This window comes from Drosophila ananassae, chromosome XL (assembly GCF_017639315.1).
Source record: "Drosophila ananassae strain 14024-0371.13 chromosome XL, ASM1763931v2, whole genome shotgun sequence".
NCBI classification, from domain to species: Eukaryota; Metazoa; Arthropoda; class Insecta; order Diptera; family Drosophilidae; genus Drosophila; species Drosophila ananassae.
This window is the reverse complement of record NC_057931.1, coordinates 1,510,779-1,522,910: the sequence shown is the minus strand read 5'-3', so window position 1 is coordinate 1,522,910 and position 12,132 is coordinate 1,510,779. Positions and strand designations below refer to the sequence as shown.

Below are 12,132 nucleotides of genomic sequence, written 5' to 3'. Positions count from 1 at the left end.
TACATATATAGAAAAACTTTGAATCGATTGTAAATACCGCACAGGCAAAAAACCAGAAGGATCAAAAATAAATGGGAATGATTTTCTGGCCGCTTACCGTAGAACTCCCGAAGGACCTAGCCAAAGAAGCCCGGACACACAGCCTCCTCCCCTCAAGATGCTTCCTTAAACACAAACACAACACACAACACACAGACACACACTACAACTACACTATCTCAAACACACACACACACACACACTAAATGCATAATTAATTTTTTTTTGTCTAATTATAAGTAAACTAATGCAAACAAAACGAATTAAGAAATCAAGAAAATCGAATAAAATGTTAGCAGCAACTGGAGATATTGCAACGAATTTAAAATGTTGCCAAACTAAACTAACTAAAGCGAATAATAAACTCTATGACAACTATGGATTACAATTAAAATAGTATATATATATGGAGAATTTTAAAAAAATTATATACTATACATACAATTTTTTTGTGTTTTTTGTATAATTTAGCACATTAATAGTCTTAACTAGAATTGTACATAACAGAAAGGAGCCTTGCGTCAGAGGACGCTAGGATGCGAGGATATATATACACATATATATACATAATGTAGAGCGAGTGTGAATGACTTTGAATGCGTAGAGTGAAGGCCGAGGAAGACCTAACCAGGACAGGCGCCGAACAAAATTCAATAATAATTTTAACAAACTGCGAGCGGCGGAGCAAGCTAACATAATAACACACACATAGTTTTGTATTGCCGACAAATTAGGGGGTAGCTCCTGGACGACACACACGATCATTTTTTTCGAACGAACAGACCCGCAGAACGCAGACCGCAGAACGCAGAACGAGAAGCGCATAATAATAGTATAAAAAATTATAATACAACTAACATTGATAAAGGACATGCCCAAGCTCATAACTACATTTAAATTTAATTTTAGTAGTTTCTAGACACAAGAAATACTGTAGCATGAAAATCAATTGATTGCGGCGCTCGAGTGCTGGCGGAGAAATATAAGTAACAATAAAAGCGCAGCAAGACAAGCGGCAAAAATACAAACACTCTGGCGTTTCAGTCCACTCTGGCGGCACCACCACTCCACCACTCCACCACTCCACCACCCTCCTCCCCTGGGGGCGGAAATAAAAGCCACTGCATGTCTCCAACACGTATGTTTATTGGGTTTACTCTCTCTCCGTTCGACGCCCACCCTCCGGTAAAGTATAGCTGATCTCCACAAGGAACAGGACTAGACCACCTTGTAGCGTCCCTTGTTGAAGACGTGGTGAGCGGAACTCAGCTTCAGCAGCTCCTCCTTGATGAGCCGCGTAATCTCGCGCTTGGCCTTCTGCACCGCCAGCTCGCTGCAGCTCTCGATGGCCAGGTAGAGCTTCCGCTCGCCATCCGGCGGGTTCTTGCCCTGCGGCACGTACGTTCCTCTCACCGTCAGGCCCGCCTCCGAGTACTCCGAGATCTGGGCGAGGGCCTCCTTGGAGGTCACCTTCCACCGCGCCTGCTGCGGGAAGTCGTTGATCTCCAGCTCCTCCTCGTACTTGGTGAACGAGTTGCTGTTGACGCCCGCGATGCTGACCAGCCCGTCCTCGTCCTCCTTCGGCTGGTAGTTAAGCTTGTTGTTCAGCTTGGCGGCCATTTGCTCGGCCACCGTTCGGGCGGTCAGGAGCGGAGGAACGCCGCCGGGCACGTGCTGAGGCTTGAGCATGGGCTCCACGCTGACGGCATTGACCTTTGTGTCCAGGTTCTTGGTGCTGTTGATCTTGGAGGCCAGTCGCTTGGCCAGCTCCAGCTTGTCCGAACTGAGCGCTCCTGCAGCTGCAAAAGATGGTTAAAAAGTCACTTACAGTTTATGGGTAAAGTCTGAGATTAGAAACTCACCAGCCGATGCAGCTGTGGCGTTGGCGGCCACAATAGCCAGATTGGCAGCAGCGGCCACAGCCGCCGCTTGAGCCGCCGCCGAGGCCAGGGCAGGATTGCCTCCGGATGCCGCCGCTGCTGCAGCTGCCGCAGCAGCCGCCGCCGCCGCAGCCGTCGCCGTAGCCGATGTGTCCTTCACTGTCCGCTTGGCCGCAAATATCTGCTCGATCTGCTGGTCAATGTCCTGCTCAATGTCCTCCTCGTCGTCGGAGTCCGCTAGTCCCAGGGCGGCCTTCTGCAGCTTCTTACTCTCCTTGACGGCATTGAACTCCTGCTCGTCGAACTTGAAGCCCTTGCCGCTGAAGCCGCCACCTGTGTGCACAGTCTTTCCCTCGGCCTCCTGGGCAGTCTTGTACTCCGTCCACAGGGTCTGCAGTTCGGCTGGTATCAGCGTGCCCGAAAGGTCCAGGGCCCGGATAATGTCGCCGGCGTAGCGCGACTGTTCCGGAGTAATGAACGTGAAAGCCTGACCCTTTTTGCCTGCCCTGCCTGTGCGTCCACATCTGTGGGAGAGATTGGAATCGTAAGGCCTGGAACAGTTTTCTGCGTTGGGAGGTGGACTCACCTGTGCACGTAATCCTCGTAGTGGTTAGGAACATCGTAGTTGACCACCAGAATGAGATCCTTGACGTCCAAACCCCGGGCAGCTACCGAGGTGGCAATCAGCAGCCTCACCTTGCCCGACTTGAAGTCGATGATGGTGGAATCGCGGTCGAACTGGTCTATACCGCCGTGGAGCGACATGCAAGGATACGAGGCCTTCATGAGGTCGCGCAGCAGTATGTCCGCGTTCTCCTGCTTGTCCACGAAAACAATGATGCTGCCCGCTTCCTGGTAAATGCCGAGCAGCTCCAATAGCTTGAAGAACTTAGCGTCGTCGTTGAGGATTACCACATGCTGCTCGACGTCCTTGCAGACCACGGAACGACCGCCCACGATCACCTCGATGGGCTTCTTGAGGATGCGGCGCGCAAGAGCCTCCATTTGGCGCGGAAAGGTAGCACTGAACATCACGGTCTGCCGGTCCGGACGCACGTTGTCGATGATGCGCATCACCTGTGGCTCGAAACCCATATCAAACATGCGATCCGCCTCGTCCAAGACTACGTACGTGACCCGCCGCAGGTTCGTGACCCTGCCGGAGTTCGCGGCGAGCATGTCGATCATGCGACCGGGCGTGCACACAATGATCTCTGAGCCGCGCTTCAGCTCGGCTATTTGCTCGGAGATGCCGGTGCCGCCGTAGACACAGACAGGCCTCAGACCCAACGACTTGCTGAACTTACGGATGTCCTTTCCAATCTGCATGCAGAGCTCGCGGGTGGGCGCCATTATGATCGCGATAGCGCCGTCCCCATCCTCTAGGCTCGGCTGGTCCAGGATGTGCCTAAACATTGGTAGAATGAATGCCAACGTCTTGCCACTGCCGGTTTTAGCAATACCTATCAGATCCCGTCCGGACATGATGGCCGGAATGGCCTGGCACTGGATCGGCGTCGGCTTCTCGAAGCCCAGCCGGCGGAGCACGTCCATTTCCTTTTTGCTGACGCCGCACTGCGCCCACGTCTGGAAGACACATTATTGTGATTGGTTAGGTTTTTCAAACGAAAAGGAAACTCATAAGTTGTCTTAAACTGAAACCAAGTCCAAGGACTCACCTTGATGGGCTTGGGACAGCCCTTTCCTTTCACCTGGACGCCCTCCAGTTCGCTGCGGTACTTCTCCACTTCGGCGGCCGTCATGCGACTCAGTTCCGGCACCTCGACGTAGAAGTTCTTGCGGAAGGGGGCATAGCTCACGGAGGAATGATCAATCTTGGCCAGCTCCTTGCGGTGCTTCATCGCCAGGTTGTTGGCCGTGTCGCGGATGTCCTCCAGCTCATCCTCGCTGGAGTACTCCAGGCTGTCCATGTTCTGTTCAATAAGCTCGCCCTTTTTCACGGCCGCAGACTTCTTCTTGGCCACGCCGGTGAGAATCATCACACCCTGTGCTTTTGAGCTCGGATTGACAAAGTTATTGACCCTTCGCATCTCGTTGTTAACCTCTTGCATATAGGCATCTAACGGGTCTATGTCATCTTCTGGAGAGGGCTCCCGTTCTTGCTTCGGCTCTGGCGGTGGCTCCGCTTTGATTGCCACTTCCTCATTGACCTTCTCCTCCGTTTTCACCTCCTCCTTGACTTCGGCTTTGGGGACGGACTCAGCTGGTTTCTCCTCCGTCTTGACTTCCTTCTGCTCCTCCGCTTCCTTTTTAATCTCAGCCTCGGTCTTGGCCAGCCCCATGCCCAGCTTGGCGCCGAACTTGGGCCGCTTCACCGGCGAGAACTTCGGCTCTACGACGTCGTCATCATGACGCTTACGAATGCTGTGAAACTTGGAAGGCGGCGAGTCCGGTTCCGTGTCCTTTTTGCTACTGTCCTGTGTTGGGGCATGATTGCTGTCGTCCTCTTCGGATTCGTCTTCTAGGCTCCACTTTTTGGCGGATTTAACTACGGTGGGGGCCACCGTCGCCGGCTTAGTGTCCCTCTTGCGTTCTGCGCGCCAGCGTTCGATACGCTCGCGTCTCTTAATCATCTCTTGCTCCAGACGGCGCTGTTGCTCCTCCTTATCGATCTCCTCGACCTCCTCGTCCGAGGAGCTTGAAGGCACGGGGATCACTACCGGAGCAGAGGCAGCGGGTCGTCGACTGTCCGAATCCCTGTCCCGTTGACGATCCCGCTCGCGGTCCTTCTCTCGCTCGCGTTCCTTCTCCCGCTCGCGGTCTTTTTCCCGCTGTCTTTCGCGATCCCTGTCGCGTTCCCGCTCCTTATCTAAGCGTCTGGAAAGATGGGTAAATAAGTATTAATTGCAGAACCCTAAAGATTATTACCTACTTTTCCTTTTCATAGTCTTTAGATCTTGAACGCTTCCTGCGTTTATCATCCCGCCTGCCGCGGTCGCTGGACAAATCCTTGGTCCGTTTTCTATCATCACGGCCGCCACGGAAGCTCCCGCCGCCGCCTGCTCCACCACCGCCTCCATTGCGGGACTTGGACATATCATAGTCGCGGCTCCGACTGTCGTGGTGGCTATCACGGTCACGGTCGCGGTCGCGGTCCCGGTCTCGGTCCCTCTCCCTATCTCTCTCCCGTTCTCGGTCCCTATCCCTGTCCCGATCCCGGTCTCTATCTCTGTCCCGGTCCCTATCCCTTTCCCTGTCGCGGTCGCGCCTGTGAATGAGAGATGTGGTTAGTGGTAACCCCAAAAAGCCGGAATAGTCAAAACTCACCCGGAACTCTTAGACATTGTGCTCGGATGGGATTTCCTGCGTTCCGGCTCGAATGAAGAGCTACGTCAAAGACTGCGCTGCGACCTGGTTTCAGTTAGTAAATAACTTAAACAGCACAATACAGTTCTTGCTGGAAATTCCTTAGTTTTCGGTCGAAAATCCGGCATCCATTATTCCAGGGTAGCATGCGCCACGGTATATCGATAGTAATGTTCCATATATATCGATACATTATGTGTGGGTGCGACCGTTACAAAATTCAAAATTTCAAAACATAGTATTCGTGTTTAGAAGGTCCATATTGGTTTGTGCACTTTGGTTTAATATTCTTCCATTTTTTAATCTTTAGGCATTACAAAGGGCTTTGCAACCGAACATATTTATCCAGTATATATATCATTTATGTACTTTAAGACAGGTTCTTGGAATTCTACAGGAAACTGGTATAAGATTGAGAAACATCATCCGTGCCATTACAATGCAGAATAGTTGAATGTTTTAAATTAATTTTTAAATGATGATAGATGTATCGAGTGTACGATTATTCAACAAGTAATGCCTATCGACGGAGCAGCTGTTTCCATGTAAACGGCAAGAAGAAGAACACACACAAACATTCGATTTGCCGCCTTCCCACCGCTCCGCCCTCGCATCATTGGTTCTTGCTCCACCTCTCATTGGCCCCAATTCCCTGCCCCCGCGGTGAGAGAGTGCGCCGTGTGTGTGTGCGATTTCTGGTTCAGGTTCTGGTCGAGGCTCTACATCTCTTGCGTTTCCCGTGGCTCCTACTGCTGCTGGCTGCATCTTCTTGCAATCTCCGCTGCAACGAATGCAACTGTAAACTGTAAAACGGGAGTGGGTGCAGAAGACAAGCGACATCGGAGAAGGAAAAATCGGAATCGGACTGAGTAGAACCCCTCCGCTTACGCATATTGTGTTATTTGTTACTCAGTGTAGGCTCGGCAGCCAGTGTTTTGCATTGCAGCCACAAAACAACCAAGAGCTGAGCAACTGAAGCAGAAACACAGCCACACACACACGCGCACCCGAGGGGAGCTAGACGAGTATTGAGCGTGCAAGGGAGAAGGCTACAAATCAGGCATAATTTATAGCCAGCTAATTATAAGAGAAGTGTGTGGTTCGAATCGATAACTGCCAGGAGCGGTGGTCATAGGCCTAGAAAGTATTACCGCACGGGCGCACGACACCCCACGCTCCACGCCCGACGCCCGACGCCTGACGCCCACCCAGCTGTGAATCAGACCCCGCGTCGCCGCCGTCTAATCCTCCAGCTTTGGTCTTAACAGCGGAACCAGCTTCCAGTTTCATAGCAACTCAGTGATTCGGCAGCAACAACAACATGGTAAGTTGCCGCCTTTTCGGCTTTGGAGTGGATCGAAGTGGCTCTGACCAAATGCGGCTGGGCCGCAGCTCCCACGCACACACCCATGCACACACATGTACACAAGCCTGCATCCACGGTCTCGCTGGCCATGTTCCACTGGCGCCGTTGCCAGTTTCCGTCCAAGCTTCGTGGCCAGCAGATGGCTTCGCCCTCGGTGGCTTAGACTGACTTCAGAGCTCCCGAAGAAACGCATTCAGCAGTAGCTGTCCCCCGTTTGTGCTCTAGGAGTAAGGTATGACGAAATCCCATATATGTATGTACATACATGTAGATCCTATCAGAAGAAGTTGGAATAAATGGAACAATGAGCGGAGTACTTGAACTGTTCCATGGTGCTTCGTGTGGATGACCCAATTGCACTGGGTTCATGGCGCAATCGAATCTTGGGCGCTCCGGGGATCGAAAGTATGTCACCCGGGTCGTAATCTCCGATCGAAAAGTGCCATGAGTTCCGAACGTCTAGTGTAGTGTATTTGTGACTTGCAGTCAAGTCAGTTTTAAGTAAATTCAGGTTGTGATTAGTATACTATTCTGACAAAGGCTAGCGTCCAGAAGCCCTCTCCAATCCACTCCACTGCATTTGCATTCCGCATCATATACCTTCCATATACATATTTACGTACATACACAGAGCCCGCCCATCGTCACGCGACGCAGCGCCCAGCAGGCGAAGATCCAGACCCGCGCCATGGTCAACAAAACGAAGACTTCTACAGGTGGCGGCACGACGTCGGCCGCAACTGCGGCGGGAGTGATCGGCAGCGCAGCCGGTGGCGGCAGCGGCGGCCCCAGCGGCGGAGATTCGCGAAAGTCGAACAAACCGAGCGCAGCGCTCTTGGAGGCGAAACGTCGCGCGCGCAATTTGCTGAAGAGCCAGAACAACGCCATGGCCACCCAGGAGTGTGTCACCGATATATTCCAGAACGTAAGTACGCCCAGGACCTTGCGCCCAGGACTTGGCCGAGGCTAATCCGATCTATGCCCCTTCCGCAGGCAGTCAATGCCAAGGGCCTGGTCCGGAGACCCACGGCCCTCATCTATGACGAGTCCATGAGCCAGCACTGCTGCCTGTGGGACAAGGAGCACTACGAATGTCCTGAACGCTTTACACGCGTCTTGGAGCGGTGAGTTTCATGTCCTTGAAGAAGCATGTCCTTGAAGTTCGTTGTAATATTTTTCTTTCACATCAGTTGCCGGGAGCTGAACCTGGCGGACCGCTGTCTGCAGCTGCCATCCCGGGCAGCCACCAAGGCGGAGGTCCTGCGCCTACACACCGAGGAGCACTTCGACCGGCTGAAGGCGACCTCCGGGATCCGCGACGACGATCGCATGGAGGAGCTAAGCTCCCGCTACGATTCCATCTACATACATCCGGTGAGAGGCAGTCCATTGGACCATCTTGACTAGCCCAGATAGCCTGTGTTTGCTGCGCTTGAGTGCCCGGGAAGATTAGGCTGGGAAACAGATTGCAAATTGAAACAGATTAGATTAGCTGCATGGGGGTACCAGGCCGTACAGTCCGTGCCATTCGCCTATGAATAGTTATGGTTAGCTTGGTTGCCTTTCTGGACGCCAATCTTCATTGTATTTAAATCGAATTCAAATTTCGAAGTCCAGTTTCAATGCAGCTTCATGATTCCCAGTCACGTTGCCCTTCCATCCGAATCCCTTTCAATGTAAATCACTCAGCACGATCGACACGGACTGTAAATTGTCTCAAATGCCTCGACGGGCATATATTATAGGCTCATGTACGATACGATTTACTGCTCTGGGAGCTCCAACAAGATTGCGTTCAGAACCCCGATAACCTTCCGCCTTCCCTTCTCCCCCGCAGTCCACTTTTGAGCTATCTCTGCTGGCCACTGGCTCCACCATCGAGCTGGTGGACCAGCTGATTGCTGGGAGCGCCCAGAATGGCATGGCCATCATCCGGCCGCCCGGCCACCACGCCATGAAGGCCGAGTTCAATGGCTACTGCTTCTTCAACAACGTGGCCTTGGCGGCCCAGCATGCCCTGGATGTCCACAAGCTGCAGCGCATCCTGATTATCGACTACGATGTCCACCACGGTCAGGGAACGCAGCGCTTCTTCTATAACGATCCGAGGCAAGTGAACACGTTTGTCGAGGCCCTACCGCAGAGTTATATATTATTCTCTTTCCAGGGTGTTGTATTTCTCCATCCATCGCTTCGAGTACGGCAGCTTCTGGCCGCATCTTCACGAGTCGGATTACCACGCCATTGGCTCGGGCCCCGGCACTGGCTACACCTTCAACGTGCCCTTGAACAGCACTGGAATGACGAACGGCGACTACCTGGCCATCTTCCAGCAACTGCTCCTGCCGGTGGCCCTGGAGTTCCAGCCGGAGCTGATCATGGTTTCCGCTGGCTACGACGCCGCGTTGGGTTGCCCGGAGGGGGAGATGGAAGTGACGCCAGCCTGCTATCCGCATTTATTGAATCCGCTCCTGCGTCTAGCCGACTCGAAGGTGGCTGTGGTCCTGGAAGGCGGCTACTGCTTGGACTCGCTGGCCGAGGGTGCTGCTCTCACCCTGCGGTCGCTTCTCGGCGACCCCTGCCCGCCGCTGGTCGAGGAGCTGGCCCTGCCGCGCCAGGAACTGGCCGACGCCCTCCTCAATTGCATTTGTGCCCACAGACCGCATTGGCGGTGCCTGCAGATCCAGAAAACCTACGAAGCAGACGAGCTCATGGCAACGGACGCAGTGCAGCCCAAGGATCTGCACCGGGTTAGGCGCATTTGGATCGGAGGACCGCCCCCGGTCGAGCGCTACCCCACACGGGACACAGCAATTCCACTGCCAGCCGAGAAAATAGCCAGCAACTCGGCCCGTTTGCAAGTGCTCCGCGCAGAAACGAAGCTGTCGGTGCCGCCAGTTCGCGTTTGCTACGCCTACGATACTCAGATGCTGCAGCACTGCAACCTGCACGATGGCGGGCACCCGGAGCAACCCTTTCGCATCCAGAGCATCCACCAGATGCACAAGGAGTACGCCCTGCTGGAGCGGATGAAGCAGCTCTCAGCCCGGGCGGCCACTACAGACGAAATTTGTCTCGCCCACACGCGTTCGCATGTGAACTCGGTGCGCCGTCTCTTGGGACGCGACCCGGAGGAGTTGCACCAGCTGGGCTCCACCTATAATTCGGTCTATCTGCACCCGCGGACCTTTGACTGCGCCACCCTAGCCGCCGGGTCAGTGCTCCAGGCGGTGGACAGTGTGCTGCGCGGCGAGTCCCGGAGTGGCATCTGCAACGTACGGCCTCCCGGCCACCACGCCGAACCGGATCAGCCGCATGGATTCTGCATCTTCAACAACGTGGCCATTGCCGCTCAGTATGCTATTCGCGACTACGGACTACAGCGCGTCCTCATCGTCGATTGGGACGTCCATCATGGAAACGGGACGCAGCACATTTTCGAGTCCAACCCAAAGGTCCTGTACGTGAGTGTGCATCGCTACGAACACGGCGCCTTCTTCCCCAAGGGTCCGGATGGAAACTTCGACGTCGTGGGCAAGGGTGCCGGTAGAGGCTTCAACGTAAACATTCCCTGGAACAAGGTAAGCACTGTTCCCGTTGGGAATTCCTCTCTCTCACGGTTCTATTCGATATTGCAGAAGGGCATGGGGGACTTGGAGTACGCACTGGCCTTCCAGCAAGTGATAATGCCCATTGCCTACGAGTTCAACCCACAACTGGTGTTGGTCTCCGCCGGATTCGATGCCGCCATTGGCGACCCCTTGGGCGGCTGCAAGGTGACGCCCGAGGGCTACGGCATGCTCACCCACTGGCTCTCAGCGCTGGCTGGCGGGAAGATCGTCGTGTGCCTGGAAGGGGGCTACAACGTGAACTCCATTTCGTACGCGATGACCATGTGCACCAAGACGCTGCTGGGCGACCCAGTGCCGACTCCGCAGCTGGGAGCCGCATCGCTCCAAAAACCAGCCACGGTGGCCTACCAGAGCTGCATCGAAACACTGCAGGCCTGCTTGGAGGTCCAGCGGGCGCACTGGCAGTCGCTGGAGTTCGCCGGCCGCCGGCTGCCGCGCGACTTCGATCCACTGGTGGGCGAGAACAACAACGAGGATTTTCTTACTGCTTCCCTGCGGCAGTTGAATATCTCGAGTGATCAGATCCCAGAGGCCGCCCCGGGCGGTCCCGGCGGCGATCGGCCAGACTGCGGCGAGGAGCGGCCCAGCGGCAGCAAGCCCAAAGTCAAGGTAAAAACGCTCACCGAGTATCTGCAGGAGAACAAGGAGGTACGAGAGACACTAGCACTAGCACACCATTCCCATCGAGCCCCGTCCTAATCTTTCTACTCTCTCTGTTCCCGTGCTTGTCCATGCACCCGTCTCACTCATTTCGGCACATCATCCATCCATCTCCCTCGCATCCGCTGGCGGGATTCCGACGACGAGCAGGCCCTTGAGAACAACGAGATGTTTGCTGTGTATCCGCTGAAGACGTGCCCCCACTTGAGCCTCCTGCGACCCGAGGAGGTGCCCCCATGTAAGCCCACGTCCATGTCCAGTAGTGGCTCTTCCTCTCGATCTGACTTTGCTTTTTGAAACGTTCAGGTTGCTGGGCGTCTTTTGAGTTTATTTTTGTTCCAGGCACGGACATGAGTTGTGTTACGTGTTTGTTTAATTTCCTGCTTAAAATGCTTCTTGAAACTATGTGTTCCGCTCCCCAATCCTACACATTCCAATAAGAATCTAATCCACATTTGTTTGGCTTTCCAACAGCAATAAATACGGGGGCGGCGTGCAGCCAGTGCGAGTCGAGCGAGGAGAACTGGATGTGCCTCAGCTGTCGGACGGTGGCCTGCGGTCGCTATGTGAACGAGCACATGCAGATGCACTGCCTCGAGAGCGAGCATCCCTTGGCCATGAGCCTGCGCGACTTCTCCGTTTGGTGCTACGCCTGCTCCTCCTACATCGACCATCCCCGCCTCTACGCCTTCCTCAATGCTGCTCACCTGGACAAGTTCCGCGAACCGATGGCCTGGACGCACGTGTGTCCCCAGCGCGCCGACGGATGCTATCCAATTGGGGCTGACGGGAGGGATGAGGACGATAGCGCCGCAGGCTGCAGCAACATCTGCATCCAGCTGGAGCGCAACCAAAACAACTGACCCTTGGCTATACGCGTGCTGGACGGGATCACGGACTACATATGCACGCTCTGTCCTCCGCTCAGACATCTGCTCCAGTTCCTGGCCGAGCACCTCTGGCCAATTGTTGAGCGTATTTACCTAAGCCTGCTGCACTACTTCCTGGCCCACTAATGGCGCCCTTCCCCAGCTAGAGCCCCGCCTCCGACTCCATCCATCCCCCATCCAGCCCAATCCCGTCCCCTATTAAATAGACAAATATAAGAAACTAACGTTCACTTGGGAGCCCTCAGCTGGCTCTGCTAATGTATACAAGTACATATAAATTGTTAATGTTATTAACTAACGATTATCTAATAAAGATTTCGAGTGTTTTAGAGTACGAT

The 12,132-nt window shown here is 54.2% G+C and overlaps 2 protein-coding genes across 3 annotated transcripts; one reads left to right on the top strand and one right to left on the bottom strand.

Moving 5' to 3' along the window:
- Positions 1 to 1,167: 1,167 nt before the first annotated feature.
- LOC6503920 (probable ATP-dependent RNA helicase DDX46) lies at positions 1,168 to 5,444 on the bottom strand. Its single transcript, XM_001963808.4, has 6 exons — positions 5,208 to 5,444; positions 4,813 to 5,148; positions 3,599 to 4,757; positions 2,506 to 3,506; positions 1,902 to 2,443; positions 1,168 to 1,838 (listed from the first exon to the last, which is right to left on the bottom strand). The coding sequence occupies exons 1-6, from the start codon at positions 5,222 to 5,224 to the stop codon at positions 1,258 to 1,260; spliced, it is 3,636 nt and encodes a 1,211-aa protein (XP_001963844.3). The 5' UTR covers positions 5,225 to 5,444; the 3' UTR covers positions 1,168 to 1,257.
- A 338-nt stretch (positions 5,445 to 5,782) lies between these two features.
- LOC6503733 (histone deacetylase 6) lies at positions 5,783 to 12,128 on the top strand. Of its 2 annotated transcripts, XM_001963807.4 has the most exons (9): positions 5,785 to 6,570; positions 7,244 to 7,537; positions 7,606 to 7,736; positions 7,803 to 7,986; positions 8,450 to 8,721; positions 8,780 to 10,193; positions 10,251 to 10,892; positions 11,055 to 11,142; positions 11,379 to 12,128. In XM_001963807.4, exons 1-9 carry the CDS (start codon positions 6,568 to 6,570, stop codon positions 11,765 to 11,767), a joined length of 3,417 nt encoding a protein of 1,138 aa, XP_001963843.3. In that variant the 5' UTR covers positions 5,785 to 6,567; the 3' UTR covers positions 11,768 to 12,128. The 2 variants fall into 2 exon arrangements, with proteins under 2 accessions (XP_032308484.1, XP_001963843.3); XM_032452593.2 differs by lacking the exon at positions 11,055 to 11,142 and having other exon boundaries at positions 5,783 to 6,570; positions 10,251 to 10,853.
- Positions 12,129 to 12,132: the final 4 nt, after the last annotated feature.